The 17,714-nt window shown below is 41.9% G+C and overlaps 1 protein-coding gene across 13 annotated transcripts in view; it reads right to left on the bottom strand.

Annotated features, from left to right (window-relative positions):
* Positions 1-17,714, bottom strand: part of BCAS3 (BCAS3 microtubule associated cell migration factor) — a 299,661-nt gene that overhangs the window by 203,185 nt on the left and 78,762 nt on the right. For all 13 annotated transcript variants that reach the window (XR_011682444.1, XM_071448221.1, XM_071448225.1 and 10 more), the window contains exons 15-16: positions 17,230-17,494; positions 2,436-2,586 (exon numbers count right to left, since the gene is read on the bottom strand). Coding sequence is in view for 12 of the 13 variants with exons in the window: in XM_071448221.1 (XP_071304322.1) it covers positions 2,436-2,586; positions 17,230-17,494 (416 nt within the window). In the remaining variant the exon portion in view is untranslated. The remainder of the gene's footprint in view (positions 1-2,435; positions 2,587-17,229; positions 17,495-17,714) is intronic.

Raw genomic sequence — 17,714 nt, 5'->3', positions numbered from 1 at the left:
TTGCAGTAATACATGCCTCCTCCACTTCTCCCAGCGAGGCAGATGGTCCCTGTCCTGTCGAAATCTTACACTGCACAGACTTCCAGAGCTATGTGTTTGCAGAAATATGAGGGCAGATGTTAAATATGTTAAACACACGCTTTGCCCCCTGGAGGTTTAAGTTAAGGCTGCTGTCTCAATTTGGTCATTTTAGGCATGCCAGGCTTCTTGGATCCTAGGCATTCCTCTTAAATCCCTGCTTTATAAATAACAGCTTTTCATGTTAATTTTGTGTACTTTCATCAAATATTTTGGATGCAGAACAAATGAAGGAAGCTCTCGGCTTACCGTTACAAGGCTACGTGGGCCGTGCTGAAAATGATGATCCTCATTCATGAAAACTCTATTTACACAGCAGGGTATTTCCCATGACTGCTGTTTTCCCCCCTTACATAAGCCTCATTGAGCATTTTAAATTTAATTAGTTTAAAAAATTACATAAAATGGAACAGAGACAGTTTGTGAATAGTATAATTCATCATAAAATTACAGATATGAACAGTCCAAATATGTTTTCGATCTTTAAGAATAAAACATTAAATAAAATACTGCAGACTTATTACAATTGCAATAATTTTAGAAAGGTTTCTTGGTATAATACAGCATTAAGGAAACTTTTGTAAAGAATTTCACATTAAATACAACTGTAAACCAAGAGCTTTCTTCCAAATCCTTCTCCTCACTGCTCCTATCACCTACCTCCCCTGGCAGGCCCTCAGGTGAATTTTTAATTTCTTTCTCTGCCATGTCCCACCTGGTTCTAAGTGTCTATTCTAGTTCTGGGAGCCCACATTTCTATTTCTGTCCTTCACTGGCCATATTCTTCAAGTCAGGTTTTTGGTATTTCCCCTCTTTGAGGAACTGTGACCTCCTACCCTGTGACAACCTCCCCCTGCTCCCACCTCCCTTCCCATCCTCATCCAGGATCACACCTGGATATTCTTCCAAAATTCACCTGAGAAGCAGCAAAATCTCTTTCACTCAGCTTAAACTGAGCAGAAAACTAAAAGGGCAAAAATGAGCAACTGAAACGTGTCTGTGGAGGAAGCTAAACCTCAACATGACCCTCAAACTGTTTCTTCACTGTTTCTTAAGCTCCATTCCCAATTCTCTGTGAAGTTCAGGAATTCCTCCCTGTGCTTGGGGCAGCTGTGTGTCTGTGGCTCACGTTTGGCCCAGCGAGCGCCGTGAAATTCCCGTTTCACGGCAAGGCCTTCACGGCAAGGCCGGCAGCGATGGCTGGGCAGACAGGAAGGGACGCACACGAGCACAGCCCAGCTCCTGGCTGCCAGCACTGCCACCCACAGCACCCAGACCCAGCTACGGGGATTTACAGCGTGCCCTGAGCTCCAGCACAAGCATGGGAACTGCACGGGGAGAGAGGGAACGGCCGTGAACTCCCGCCTGGAAAATAATTCCTGGTTCGTGAAACACGAGGGAAAATTCACCATGAGCAGGGTTTGAGCAAGGAGCACTGAAGGCAGGGAGGCAGTGCCTGTGTTTGCCAAAATGCAGGGAAAGGTTAGGAAGCTGTAGGACTGGCAGTTGTTTTGTCTAACCACGTGCCATGCTCGGGTCTACTTTCCTTAAAAATATACATCCTTAAAAATATTCATTTTCCTTGGAAAACGAAGAGATCAATCAGATTTTTAACTGGAAAATATTCAGGAATTCAAACAACCAGAAAATGAGAGAGGAAAAATATAATCATCACCCTGTAGCTTTAATTACAATCAAAGAATATTTAAAGTTTAGCAAGACAAAAATGTCAGCTGTTGGACAGGATTAATTAATTTAAAATTGCTATGATTTACCAAGCTCATAAAATCTTATAATATATATATTTAGAGAAGCTTTTCCCAAGAAATACTTGGAAGTGTTTTATCATGGCACATGAGAAGTGCCAAAGTGCAGCTGACTCTGGAGTGCAAATCCACCCAGTCCAGAACAGTGCAACAGAGGAAAAATAAGGTCAAGAAAACAGTAGGATTAAGTTTTGCCTTTCTGCTGAACCTGGCTTACTGTCTTTCTAGTTCTGATGGTCAAAAATCGTTTCTGCTTGAAAAGGTTGGAAATCAAAATAAACAAACTTGGGAAAAAAAGTAAAGCCATATTTTATTCTGATTGAACACAGCTCTGCTTATGTTTCATTCCAATTCCTGGTGTGAAAATGTCTTCTGACCCACCCAAATGAATATTCCTGAATTTACAGAGGTTTGTTTTCAGGTTGTATTTATTTATCTGACGTTTTCAGTCTCCTCTTCCTCCCACCCCTCTTCTGCTGCTATTAAACTACATACACTGAATTTAAAATATGGAATAAAACTAATTCTCACTAATAACACAAATGATTTCCCCATGAACGATAAAGGCTGAGGAAGGTTTGTGCCACTTACCCTGTGCGTTTGGTGATGGTCCCTAATGTCATTGGCTGCTTGATCTGAGCAAGAGGCAACACCACAGTCAGACTTGGGAGAGGCAGGAGCCGAGGATTGCCAGGGTTGTTGTTTGTGAAGTTATTGTAAGTGTCTTGGCTGTTCAATTTACCTTGATGGGATAGAGATGCAATAAAACACATTATTGGAATTTTTTCTTCATTTATCATTTCTAAATCTGTCTGAAGTAAGGTAAAAAGTATTTTAAAAAATCCAAAAAAAACCACCACAAACAAGCTGCTGCTGTAATAAAAGAAAAAAAAATCTAAAAAAAGAATCTTCATTTCAGATAAAGAATAAATTACAAAGGAAGAAGCAATTACTAATTTTACATATGAGGATAAGGAAGGATTCCTTTCCATGCACGGGAAATTATTCCTGCTGCTGCTGCTGCTGCTTGCCTGGCAGTTTTGTTCACCGAAAAGTTTTCGAGTTCGATTTGAAGGACAAGCTCTGGATTCCAATTCTCTATTTAAAAAAGAAGGAGTAGCTGGAAGGGAATTATTTTCCTAAAGTACCACATACAGTGTTGGTAATTGGAAGTCCTGAAAAGGTCGCTTTTGTTGTCTCGACGGATAAAGACATCCAGAATAATCATCTGCAGAACTAAGGCTGGAGGGAAATATCGAGTAACTATGGCAAATAAAGCCACGCCAAACTGGATGTAAAAATCAAAAAAGTATCAAAAAAGTAACAAATTTCATATTCATTCAAAAAGACGAAAATGAAACACAGGTACTGAAAAAAAGGAAAGGGAAAACATAACAAAAAAAGCCCTCAACAACCCTAAATTTAGCTGATTTCAAAGAGGTCTGTGCTGGATGGATGCCCAGTTTGGATACGCTTTCTTACTCGCTGTATCACTCTGTAGTCACAACCTTTCATTCTTCAGTTGGAAAAGGAAACTAGCTCCAAATTTCATGGACAGTAAAGAAAGAAATGTGAAGAAACCAAAGAAAGAAGTTAAACAAAAAAAGGGGCCAGTCTGTTTATAGCAGAATCAAAAGTACTTTAAATAGACAAGCAACCATGAATTAAAAGGTTTAGATCATTAACTTGTTTTTCTGTGCTCCTATAATGCTGTGAAACGCTGGCTTTGTTCTTAATCAAAAGGGAACCATATTGGGAATTAGGTTCCTAAACAACCGCTGCATTCTACACAGATATTATACAAATCCCAGGCCAAATCCATACAATCTGCCTCAAGAGCAGCCACCTTTTTTCAAGGAAGAAAAACAGCACAGCAAAGGGTTTCTCACAGGAAGCTGCCTGAAAAGCTTTAATGGTACTTCAGATGGATTGAAAATAGGAAAAGGAAGGCGGAAAAATCTTAATGAATGTCTCATCATCCTAAAGACACTCAATGCTTCCTTCACCCTTCTTTTAATACTATATAGCTGGAAGCTTGGGGGTTTTATTTGGGTTTTTCTGCAAAGCCCCCAGACCTCTGCATCTCAGAGAAGCACAATAACAGAAATGATGAAATTACAAAGTGTATTTTGTGATAAGTATCTGGCCTGAGCATCCATCAATACGTTTTAAGAGAAATAGAAAGGCTTTAATGAAGAATAAGCCTATTGAAGTTCCCAGGGAGCAGATTTCATTAATAGCAATTTTCCTGCACCAACTTGGAATACAAAGAAAAAGGAAAAGGAAAAAAAAAACCCAGCTCAGTTTTAAATAAGACTAAGATGCAATTAATTTTTTTAAAAATTAGTTTAAAAATGCATTTTTGGTTTTTTCAGAAGGGCATATGAATAGTTTTGTGCATTATTGTCTAATTAGTCACTGTTCCTGCAGCCAAGGCCTCTCTGGAAGTGTTTCCCTGTCCCATATTCCCCTGGATCCACATGGGCACAGCAAACACCAAAGGTACCTACTGAGGGACTCCAAATGTCTGTGATTTATTTTCTATTACTTGTTCAGAATCTGATGATTAGCTCTGAACTACTGATCCCCAGGCTGGCTGGACCAGCCCCCTCTCCCCTCTCAAGGCACATTTCATGTCTCAGTGCCCTCTGCTCCCAGCTTCAGTGGTTTTCCATATGCAAAGCCTTCAGCTGATTCCATGGATTATTTGCATGCAGAGAAATGAGGAATTTGCAGACATCCTTCCTACACAAGGATTTGCTTCCATACAAGTTGAGGACTCCCAGAGCAGTGAAGGAGACTTAGAACACTGCAGGGTTATCTCATCCCTTCAGACATTTTTATTAATTGTAGGAACAACATCTTACAACTTCTAGAAACTCATATATAAGGAAACATAATAAACCCTCCAAAAAAGTAGTAAATAAAAAGAATGAAAATGTGTAAAAGATATTCTGAAAGGGACTAAAATATGACATGATTCTTCTTTGAGAAAGAAACCAAAAAACATCAGGAGGTCAAGCATTTAATTTGTAACTATGTATTTGGAAGTATAGCTAAATCTGATGTATACAAACCTCAATAAAAAATTAACTAAACCAGACCTCAGAACACACAGCACTTCACAGCACAAACATGATAAAAAAATTCTGCTGTGACAAATGGAAAAGCTGTAAATACCAAACATATGTCACAGTAACCATTGCCTGCCAACCTGCATTTTCTGCTGCAACAGTCAGTTGCTTCACTGCAAAAATTGTAATTAAAAGTGATAGTAGTCAAAAATTAAAAGTTAGAATGCTACAAAGAGGAGAGAAATTATTTTTGACAGAGAAGTTGTTCTGGTAAATCTGACTACAATAGTATTAAGATGGTGGGGATGATTAAGGTTAAAGAAAACCACCTAATTTTCTGCTGTGCTGCTGTACCCATCCAGGAATCCCAAAAATGACCCTTTCATTTCTCCAGCCCTTCCAAGTAGGAAGCTTCTGCAGCAAACAGGAGTTGTGTGTGCACAGGGCAGTCAGATCAGGCCAAAAGAGCACAAAGAATGCAGCCAAGCATCAACATTATTTCTACAGCTCAAGCCGTTGTTGATTCACTGTCAAAGGACAAGCAACAAATAAGCCAAAGTTTAAGTCTGGTAGAAATATCCTGTGTTTTTCATCCAGCAGAAAGCTGAACTCAAGTTACCTCCCAACATGTGGACAGTGCATTTAACTGTAAATGGCTGGAGACTGACACACACAGATCTCATCCTACAGACTAGGCCAGGAATGCTTTTATTGCAATCAATCATCACCAGCACAATTCCAGGGCAAAGGTGTCCTCTCAAGGATCATTTCCACTGGAGCATCCCAAGCAAGGAGGCACTTTGCCCTGGAAATCACCCTGAGCCCTCAGGACCCCGTGCAAGGGATGGGGTCAAGTATTTGTCTTTCCTTGGGCTGCCATAGAGGAGATTTTCATATCAGAGCTGTGAATGGGATACATTCAAGCCAGTCTAGGCTGGTAAATGCCTTACTAATTTTACCAGGGACTTCCAAAAAGCTGAGGATGCCATAGCTCTGGAGTCTGACCAGTTTATCTGCAAGTGCAGCCTTACATTGGGCAAATATTGCCTGCTGAGACATGGAAAACCCAATGCATTGGGTTTGGACCTGTTTGCTGAGAGTCTGGAAACCACCAGCATCTCACCCCCCAAAACCTGAGCCACTCTTTTCCAGACATTTTATTCCACTGACACTCAAAGGAGAAATGGATTAAGCTGAGGATGAAAGTGAAGAAAGAAAACAACAATGGGCTTTGTTGTCAGAGGGAGGGAGCGGCCGGGCCGAGCTGGATTCCCAAAGCGGCCATCACTGACAGACTCACTTCCAGCGAGGAAAAAAGGGAGGCCTGCGAGTGCCGGACAAAAGAAATCCCAACAGACAAAGGAAAAACAAATTAAAAGCACCATTATAAAATACAGATGCTATAAGGAAAATAAACTTCACGAGATTTAGTGGGTTTTGACAAAGCTGGACATCTGTGGAAAAGCCATCAGGAGCAGCTCTCCCAGGTATGGCCGGACAGGCTCGGGGTGCCACAGCATCGCTTCCCTCCTCAAGCCCTGGGCAGAGACACCCTCAGCTCCCCACAAACCTCAAATGGTACATCTCTGAGTTACTCTGCAGGCCTGAATATCAGATCAAAACATTTGATCAAATCACACTTTTTTAAGCCTTTCAATCTGTATTTTTGGATAAGAAAGGGGAGCTACATCAAGGGGAAAACATTCAAGACTTGCAAGCTTCTAACACTGTTCAAAAAGCAATCAAACAACTGAAAGCAATTAATACAGTTACGTGTCCTTTTCTGATCAACTAAGAGCCTTGATGAATTCAGGCCAGATTTAAATTGGTCAGTGTTTGAGCAGAGCACTTGAGGGCACTGCTGTCAGAGATCATCTCTGAGGAGAGAGGACAAACACCCTGATTTTTGGCACTACAAATGACACAATTAGACATCCAAATGCAGCTTGGCAGGGACATTGCCCAGCCCCAAGGATTGCACTCAGCAGCAACACAGTGTGGCAAAAAGACTTTATAGGATCCTGAAAGAATGATGTGGAGGAAGGCCCTGTTACTCTGCTCTTCAGTCCATGCACAGCATCACAATTAATGCAACCAAATCACTTCTTATCTGATTTCAAATGAGTTTGAATCTATCAGTACCACAGGTCCCATTTGTGCATGGAAATGAACTCCTAAATCACAGCCAAGCTTAAAACCAAAACTACACCCTCACACCTAAGGGATGCAAACACCAACTTGTCAACAAACTGAAATTAAACCCTTTTAGCTGTTAAATTTCAGCATGTGCATGACATGTCTCCAAGTGCTGCAGGATTTTCTTTGGTGTAAACTGTCAGTGAGCAAAGCAAAGAGGACTTGTCCCAGACCATTGTTTTTTTCTGGTAGGAAAGTAATGATCAGAAGGATTTTAGCTTCTCTGTACACTTGATTTGAAAAACTAAAGTGGTATCAAGCACCTCTCAGCCTTATAATAAAATGCTTCTATGTTGATTTTTTCCATTTTTCTTCCATTACTCCAATTCAAAAAGCTTAGTAAGGCAGTGTCATTAAAATTCAAACCCTACTTGATTAGCTTTTATATCTTCCAGTATTTAACAGACTCCATTTCAAAGGGTACCACGAAGTCTACTGACATTAACACTACATATAAACATCTATAATTTGGTAAATAAAAATGCAGTAACTCCAGGCTATGCAATCATGTGGAGGCCAAGTTACAGGAAAATTAACCATGTTTGGCCATTATTTCTGTTTAGTGTAACACTGAGGATTCCTCAGCTAAACATTCCCTAATTGTATAATGCAAGGGAAATAAAATCCTCTCTAACTGGTAGGCAAAAAACGGCAGGAAAACCAGAAGTGTCATGGATGTGGTGGTTTATTTTGCTTTGCTCTTTATTCAATACAAAAAGTTTCCCGGATGAGAATGGAAAGCTTCCCAGCTTCAGTTCCAAGACTTTCACCCTCGTTTCTGACCTTTCCTCAGACATGTTCCAGTATAATCTGTAATCTACTACAGTCGGAAGAGGAAACAGCAGCGCCCTGGTGAGAAACGCTGCCTTGTGACCCGAGCAGAGAAGGCAGCGGAAGCAATGCTGGCTCACGGAGCCCTTGGAAGAGCCTGACACACAAACTCAGCAACGGGAAACACACCCAGCACCACGAGCCCTAATTACTGCCAAAGTGGGCTTTTGCTTTCATGTTTTGTTTTATTCAGTCCAACATGTGTTATCTTTCTTTGGAGAATGCTAGACATTTTCCTAGAAAAAGTCAGGAAACGAATTATTTTAGTTAACGATCGCCTCTCAATTCAAGTTACATTGCCATTTCCTTGAATTGTGTCCTATCAAATTTAAACTCATTTCACACCCTAACTCTCAATATTTCCAGTACAATTAGACCCATTAAAGGAGGAATATTATGTCTTAGCTCCTGTACACATATCAAGTAGCTACTCAGAGCTAAACCTATCACTAACTTGCTTCCACTGGAATGGACGGGAGCAAATAACGCAGCCAGTTGTTTTTGTAACATTTAAATCCGTTTGATATGGAACCTTTGGAAACACAGCTGCACTAAATCTCACGGTCACCCTAAGAGAGCAGAGCTTGCTCTCTGCTTGCATCCAGGCAAGGCATGTGATGGTGACAGCCCCTAAGTCAGAGTGCTCAGCAGAGACACGCAAGCGCCAGCCCAAGTGTCTCGGTCACTGCTGGGACAGAGTCCCCTGCCCTCTCACCCGAGCTCCTTGAACTTCAGCAACATCCACTCAAAATCTGAACATGGCCTCATAACAGTCCCTTCCTCCCTCTGGAGTTCTTCTACTATCTTCAGTTTCAGGAACTTTGTCCCTCAGTTATGAGTGTCCCACTCACTGATACCCAATAATCTCCTCTTGTGCTCAGCAGAGAAGGAACTCCCATGACCCCTTTGCTGCCTCTACCTGGACAAAGATGGATTTCCTTAGAGAACAACCCCTCCACCATCACACACACAAGTCTGGCATAGTAATCATCTTTCAGGACTTATTTAACTAAAAATACAGTTTGTGCAAGGCTCAAGTCCATGTATGGGCAAAACTCGAAATAAACCCAACCAAACTGGTTTGCCAGCTGTTGGCTTCAGGCTTTGTGCAGGCAGCGGCGGCAACGCTTCAGCTGGGCTGTTCCAGATGGTGTTACCAGCCAGAACAGCCAATCTGGCCACCCTTTGCTGGGTCCTCTCCAGCAAAGGCCAGGGCCAAGTCCATCCTCTTTGAAACAGATCTTGCACCTTCAGCTCTCCACAGATGGGAAGAGGGCAGGATTAGTTTCTTACAGCTATTACAGGTATAGCAGCACAGTGTGCTGCGAACAAGCCTGAAGGAGCAGTGCCATCCTCCTCAGCATGTGGCTGTAAGCCAGCTCTGGGCCAGAGGCTGTGGCTACCACAGCTCTGGGCTGGAGTTTGCAAACTCTTGAGAGGACAGGACTGCCTGAGCTCAGACTAACAGTGCACTAATGAGGTTATCGTGCAGGCAGCCTCCGGGCGCTCGGGACAGGCTCTGTTGCTCCGATTTCTTGCACATGGGAATTTTGCTAACACTGTCTGCTGGTGAATGATGAAGCGCTTGAGAAAACAAGAATGCACTATTGCTGCCCCTCGTTGTGTCCATCCATCACAATTCACATCAGCACAGATTTCAATTCAAAGCCTTCTTTCAGAACGACTCCGAGATGCTTTGGCATTGTAAACTTTGGAAAGTTTTGGTGTCTCAGACTTTTCTTTCAAATGATACAGAATAAAATTATCTTTATGAGCTTAATGTTTTTATACTGAGACAGCACAGTCAGAGAAACTCATCTGCTGGCCATAGAACCTGCAGAATGAACTGGGCTGGGAATTTCTGAAGGACATCTCTGTGTGCAAATGTGTTCAGTGAGGAGATAGGGAAAGTTTAATGGCAGCCCCTTACCCAAAGGGCTGAGCCAACTACAATTTATTTTGATGATAAACTACATGTTAATTCATCTGTGATTTTTTTAACCTCACCTTTCCATCTGTGCCTTATTTTCCCTCCGGTTGCAACCATAAGAACAAATATTTTCGCATCTGAATTCAATCCCGGTTGAATGCACGAGATTTCTCCCAAGTTATGTGGAAAAAAAAAGAAGTGCCTTGAGAACCACTGCATTTGAGAACTTGATAATAATATCCATGGGTAATTATAATAAATGGCTTGTCTGAAACACCCATAGGATAGGAACTGAAGCAATCTGTCCCTCTTGCACCCACCACACACCCTTGGCAGTTCTGCTCTTTTACCCATGACCGTTGAGGATGTTTCTGGCTCCGTGACAGCATCGTGACTCAGGTCATGAGAAGTGTCAAAGATGCATTTCCTTGAGATGGGAAAAAGCAACTGATTTTAACAGCCCACAAGGGCTAAGCGAAAAAGAATAAGCTCAATCAGCATATTTAAGGGTAAAGATAAACCTTTTAAAAGATAGAAGGATATTTTATTTCTAATCTTAATGCTTACGTTTCTTTCCATAAAGTGTTTACATTTTTCAGGCTACCAAAGATGCACAGTTGATTAAATGCCTTACTTAAGAATAATAAACTGAAAAAAAAAAAAAAAAGAGGGCAGCAAGGGCAACACCCATTTACTGTATAATCCATCACCAATCATATAGACAGAAAGTCTGATTCAGGCTGCAGACACCAGGGAGCAGCCCTGGATTCCCAGAATACCCACTGCCAGGGGAAGTAGAAGGTGTTTGGGCTTGAACTCAGCATGTCCATCAGATAAAATGATTGTTCCCACCAGCTCTTGCCCCATTCCTTCCCCTTGTGGGTTACTTACACAGAGCTTCACATGCTTTCACCTTCCCTCATGCCAAACCTCCCTTGTCATGCAACACCCTCCATACTTAAACCTCCTCCTTCAGCTGATACAGTCTCTTGAAAAACTCTAGATTCTACTTTCTCACCTTCTGATCCAACATATTACAGGCTTGTATCAGGTGAGCAAAGCTACTTTCTGTCATTTCACTGATGGCAGCTCCCTTGAACCACTTACATTCCTTGACCCACCAACAAATGTCTGGACTGCAGTGTCTCCCCTGTGCTACTCCACTCTTCTCCTGACCTAATTCCAGCCTTTCCCCTTTGTGCTTTGGCCATGAACCATGCAGAGAATCTTTCCTGCGTCACTCCTTCAGCGACCAACTCTTTTCAGCTGCACTGTTACTCCAAATCTCAATCCTAGTGATGGCTTTTATGCTGATCACACTCATTTCAGCTGTACACAAGTGTACCTAACCCTCTGAACTGGGACATTGAGAAAATGTAAAGTCAAGCATGTTCCTTCTCATAGATCATTAGTATCATTATTTATCAATTTCCAATTGGCAACTGCAAAACCCGATCAAAGCACTGCATCAGCTGCAGGATGTCTTTATTACTTGCAGTGTACAAAAAGGAAATGCACTAGCCTGTCTTTTATGTACCTGGTTAGCTGGGGAGATTTGCAGATCTAAAAACATGGGTTTACTGTAAACTAAGAGAGAGTAATCAAAGGAACAATTGAAATAACCATAGAATTACAAACTGTCATTCAGTAAGTCGTTTTCAGATAAACACTTAAAATTCCAGTTACCACTTTGTGGACTCCCTCAGTACCTGACTCTGACACATCAGCACTTGACCCTCTCAAAATTTCCTTCCATTTGATATTACCAAGACTGAAATCATCCATCTTGACAGGAAAACTTCAGTGGGACGCTCACATCTGTGGTAATCCCACTCCTCTCTGCCTTCCCCTTTCCCTTCACCTCATGATCCATCTCTGCCATCGCAGTCTCCTGTGTGCTGCCGATTATTTCCCCTCTGTCTGTCTACCCACAGCCTCTCTGAAACAGTTTGCTCTGACCACTGCTGCAGCATTTGCTGTGCTAAATCACTCAGTCATAGATTTTTACACTCCCTTTCTCCAGAGCTGCAATTCCCTTCTGATGTCCATCTCCTTCAATTTTCAATCTATCCAGAGTATTTGAAACTTCTCTTTCAAATACCAACACAAACATGCCCCAGTCTTCGATCTATACTGTTTACAAAATCCTGCTTTAGAAACACTTGATGTACAGACACGAACTTCCCTTGTGACAGAATTTATCAGTCTACTTCCCTACTTATCTGAAGGGAATGGATCTTTTCCTTCCACTTCAGAAACTATCCAAAATACACCACCCATTTCTTTCACTCCACTGATTCTCTATCAATTACCAAAAAAAAAAAGGAGGAGAGGGGGGAAAAAGGCAGCTAAAATACAGCAAACACAGCTTCCTAAAATCCAGTAAGCTGCTGGCCAATTCCCAAACTGGTGATTCCAGCTCTTCCCACCTCTTCTCCCAGCCCTACATGTGGGACCTTCCATCACCACCACCAGGACTGCTTAAGAAAGAAAGAATCATCACAGAATGGTGTCTAAAAGTCACTAGCAGAAAATTCCCACCAGGTCAATTAATTTTGGTTTTTTTTCTCAACTGCCTTAAAACTGGTGAAGAGAAACTTCAGGTGAAGGTGTGAAGAGAATTGCTCGATGCTTCAAGCAGCACAGCGAATGTGGAGGGTTTCTATTTGGAAGTAAATAAATATTTACGATGCCTATGCAAACAGCTCAGTACCAGTATTAGTGAAAAAGAGAGGGGTTTATCCTCATCGCCACCATTTGTCCGGGTTACGGCGGTTCCACGCCAGGTCCCCCTCAGGGCCGGCCCCGCCTGAGGCGCCATGGCCGGGGAGAGGGCGCCCCCTGCAGGCCCTGGGCGTGACGCGGGAGCGCTGAGGGCGCCGGCGCGGGCGGCGCGTCCGGCGCGAAATCTGCGCTAAGAAATGGAGCTGCAAAAGGAATTATTTGAAATGATTTGAAATGACGCTTAAATTAAAAAAAGAGCCGAGTGTAACGCTGTGGAGAAGCACGACAATGATACAAACAAGAATGTTAAAAGCACGATAAAACAACGCGGGCCGATGCTGCAGCTCGCTCTGCTGTTTCTGCGCAAACTGCTACAAAGAGAAAAATTAAACTTAATAGAGAGTTTTTCAAGAACCGTAGTCAGCTCGTTTCGTGAAGGAACTGCCCTCCAGTGCTTTAAGTTATTATACAGTTAATTTTCTTTGAAACTATTTTTGTCTGCCTCTCTCTAAATAGGTGGTTTCTTAAGTGAGTGTTACTTAAAGGAAACCAATCTGTTTTTCAGGAAGGGCTGATGATGTCAGTCCTTTCAACTCTGCTTTCCCATAAGAATTCTTCTAGTAAAAGGAGTTTCACTCTGGGAAATAGTGAAAAGTAACGTGAAAATATGTAAAGCATCTCAGGCTGCATGTTTATCAAACTTCCAGTTTTACGCTTGGATTTTACTCATGTTGCGATTGTGACAAATTAAGGAAAAGCAAGAGAAAACCTTTTGATTTTTAAACTTAGAAAAGATTTTGCAATGAAAAAACGTGCCATACTAAAACATTTATAAAGAGATAAATACAAGCCTGAGTATACTGTATCGAGAACAACATGGTTTTTTAATAATTCTAAATTTATATACTCCCTCTCAGCATCGGTATTAAATCTGAAACAGAACCACGGCGTACTATGAACAGTTTTTTGGCAAATAAATAAATACTTCAATCCCCAATGAAATGCAAGGCAAATTCAGAGAGTATCATATTATTATGGAATATTTTTAGTAGGTGTGGATGTGTAGCTGTAGATCCAATGCTAACTTACTGGATTATTATTTGTTCTGGTCCTGGAAATTCATGCAGCCAACAGCAGAGACAACTGAGCGAGCAGAGCTACACAGACATTATTTCACTTACTGGTGGTGCAAGAATTAATAACATTCTGTAAATTTTAATTTGCAGGATTAAAATAATTGGAGTTATGTGCAGTTTTCAACCATCCAAGTAAAGCATTGCATTTTTACAGCAAAACGCTCCTTGCTATTCATATGTGTCCTGAAGAGAACACGGAGAAGTTTGCAACACCAAGGGCATGCTCTGCTTTAACAACTCATCCCTTAATCCCACAGCCTACCTGGGAGACAGGTAAGGACCATAAACCCAATTTTATACAAGTGAAATGGTCACATAAGGCCATATTTTACCCTAATGTTCACCCCAACAACCAACCGATGTTGTAATAGTCTTATAATAGTAAAAGCCCATAAAAGGATCCCAACATAACTCAGATATTCCTGACAACACACTCTGGCAATCCAAGGGAATGACAAAAATACAACCTCGCTGCATTAACAGACAGAACAGCCCAAACAAAATCTCTGTCGGCTATAAAAGGTGCAAAGGAAATATCTCTTTATCATCCTCTATTTAACAGTTTACTTCATTCTGCTGGAAAGAACAAAGCCAAACAATGATTCATTTGGAAATGAAATCATCCCTACCCCCAGCAAAGGCTGACATTGTGTGGGTAAACAGTCCTAGGGTGCTCCAACATAATGTAAATAGATTGCCTTGCTACTATATACACAAACAGTTGCAAACAGTTTCATTTTGAGACTTGAAGGAAAAAAACAAGTGAGAAAAATCCGACAGAGCCCGAGCTCTGAAAATATTTACAAGAACAAAAGCTAATCACAAGTTACTATCAATAAGTTATGATTGCCAAGCAAAAGGGAAGATAAGACAGATATCAGCATAAAGATTAAAAGCAGTTTTTTTATGTAGGCTTTACTGAAAATTGGAAAAGATGTAAGAGGAAAATCGTGATGACGTGACTGCACACAGAAAAATCCTCCAGTTTGCCACAATCTCCTCTGAATCAGTCACTTAATCAACACCTTGTCCCAGAGCAGTGGTGCTCTCCAGGACATGGGCTCTGGTTTTATTTCCATTATAATCATCTGCACTTAGCGGGGTGATTAAGGAACATAACAGTTATTCTTCTCGAAGAAAGCTGCAAAATTAAAGTCACTGCACACGCGGGGAACACAGAGATTATTACTGTTGTCACACAGCAGAGAGCTGACAGACAAAATCAGCTGAATAAAATTCACCAAGGCTTGCAGAGAGACTTAGAAGTAAAGCAAAGAATTAAACCCAGAACTGCTCTTTTCTGTTTCGAGTGCTCGTTTACACTTCTGTCACCAGACTGCCGGGACTCCTCCAAACAACAATAATTTAACATTATAATATGGTAAGGAGCTGTTACAATCTGAGTAAACACATCTTAGCTCACAAATTAAAATAATCATCGGTCTCTGACTAATCCTGCTGCCACACACACACACACACACACACACACAGTCCCTCTGCTGAAAGTCACTCTGAACTTCAGGGGTCTTTTACAAGTTGATGATAAATGGCTTTTTATAAAAAGCTTAGAATAGGGTTCAATATCCTGCCTGCCTTCAGCCAGGGGAACTGAAAGATTACTGAAATGAAAAAGCAGCAATAAAATTACTGAAAATATTACAGTATTTTACCAAATGGACTCTTTCAAACACAACTATTTTTTTTTTCCTCAATTTTTTAAGGCATCTGTGCTAACTCCTCTACAAATCCCCACAAATTTCTCATGGAAAACGTTCATATGAAATTTTGCAAGTTACCCACACACAATCATAGCATGTGTCCAACTTCTGCACTGTGGAAGTGATGAGCACAATCTGTGTGAAGTCCTCCAGGAATCAAAGCCACCTTCCTGCCTTAATTCTCAGCACCCACGTGCAGACTTCCAGTGGAGCTGTTTGTTTAAACAGATCTGATTTTCAAGCAGTGATGGCTGCACAGAGATCTTGAAAGAAATCTGATTTATTATCTTTCAAGACAGACATCTGCAAACTGAAGCCCCAGAACTCTTGAACACTCCCCTAAAAGCTGCTGCCTTTCTCTGTGCCTCGTCCATGCACGCCTGGCTCCTACCTCCACCACTGAGCATCCTGAAACTGCTGATTCTTCTTTTTAAAAAGTGTCAAATCTATTCAAAACTTCAAATGTACCTCAGAGGATTGTAAAGGCAACAACTCACTGCAATTTCCCTGGACAGAAAATAGAATTGGCTGGGTGCTAGCCACAAATTGACAGTTCCTTCCTCTCCTCTCCATGATGTTCACAGTTACAAGTAGTTGGATGTGCCATAGCAAACCTTTGGAGCACTCCCCAGCCTGTTTCAGGCTGAGCTGCTGTACAGAGATGAGAGGAAGTGAAATGGTGGCTACACAACTGTCTCCAAAGAGGAAGAAAGTTCCGAGCACGTTTTGGGTGCCTTCCAGTGGCTCCAGGCAGAAGAGGACGGCTCCAGAACAGCCATGCACAAACCTTTGTTCAGAGAAGTCCAAAGAGAGGCAAAAATAGAGAGGGTTGTTCTGAGACAAGTCTGGTTCCCTTAATAATCACCAAGTCATAAAACAGTTCCTTTGATTCAGAAATCCCACAAAGGTTCCCTCTATAGCAGAAAGCCCAGCACATAGTTGGGCTTTCACAAGAGCTCCTAATCCTACTCATAATTAGGGCAGAGGGACTGTTCCTGGCCATTTTTAATACTCTCAGACTGGAAAAGAGTGGCTACCCCAAACAAACTGCTATTCAAACTTCCACTTCCATGGAACTTGTGACTTACTCTCAACAGAAAGGAGGCATAAGGATGCAGCAAATCCTGAATGCAAGCAAGACAGCCTCTAGCACAGACTCCATGAAAAAGCTGAAAGGAAAGAAAAACTGGAAAAGCTGTGACATTGGTAATTTTTGAACATTTTTTGAAGCTCCCCTTCACATCCTTTGAGTTTCTCCAGGGCACATACACCACAGGAACAGGATGGACAGATCAGTTCTTACAGACTGTTTTACCTTTACACATTATTTGTCACATTGTTCCCACACATACAAAAAGCAGACACAAATCTGTGCCATCAGCTCCCCACTGCCTTGTTCCACATTTCTCCCAAGCAGTATTATTGTAGATATCCAGATGTGCTTTGTGATCACCAAGGCCAATGAGCAACGAGAATTTTAGGCAATAAAATTCTTTGAATACAGACCAGTTTACTGACAGTGTGTGACATGAAAACAAAACTTGAAACCTAAAGACCCCCAACCTTTTAGTTTTGAGTAGAAATTATTAACACATCTGTGATAGCATCAATTCTTAAAGCAAACTGCAAAACTAGAACTGATTTTTCCGAAGCGTTTCCACCCTGGCTCGTTCCTGCACTATCTGCTTACACCACGTATTTTTGCACGCTATCTACAGCATTTTATGAAATCCCTATTATGCTGATAGCAGAGAGAAAGGAAGGAAGAGGATTTACCATGGAGAGGTGAGCCAGAGGGGCTGCTGGACAGGCCGGGCACGGGGCTGCAGCGCCCGCCCTGCTTGGACGTCAGCTCCTGCTCGATCTCCTCCAGCCCCGCGCTCTTCTGGAAGCGGCTCATGCGATTGACCACGCGTGGGGACATGTGGGTCCTGACACAGGGCTGGCCTCCGTAGGGGTTGATGGGGAACACGTGGGAAGTGCCTCGGAGCGTGCTGACCACCACCCAGCGGCAGTCGTGGCTGAAGGAGATATCCTGGACCTGGAAAAAAGGGTTGACAGGGGAATGAAGCCACCAAGGTACTCACCTCCAACACAGGGGCCGTGTCTCAAACACAATCTGAACTGGAAATGGGAAAAAACTCCCTCACATTTGAGCAATAACTTGAATTTTGGTGCATTTATCAATGGACTAAGTATTTGGTATATACAACTGTAATTCACAGTTCCAAATTTTGTGTACTTTTCAAAATATTCTGAGA

This window comes from Agelaius tricolor, unplaced genomic scaffold, assembly GCF_023055355.1.
Source record: "Agelaius tricolor isolate 1412-34295 unplaced genomic scaffold, bAgeTri1.0.p SCAF_25, whole genome shotgun sequence".
Classification (NCBI taxonomy): Eukaryota; Metazoa; Chordata; class Aves; order Passeriformes; family Icteridae; genus Agelaius; species Agelaius tricolor.
Note: the sequence above shows the minus strand (reverse complement) of the source record. Positions and strands in the feature narration are given on the sequence as shown.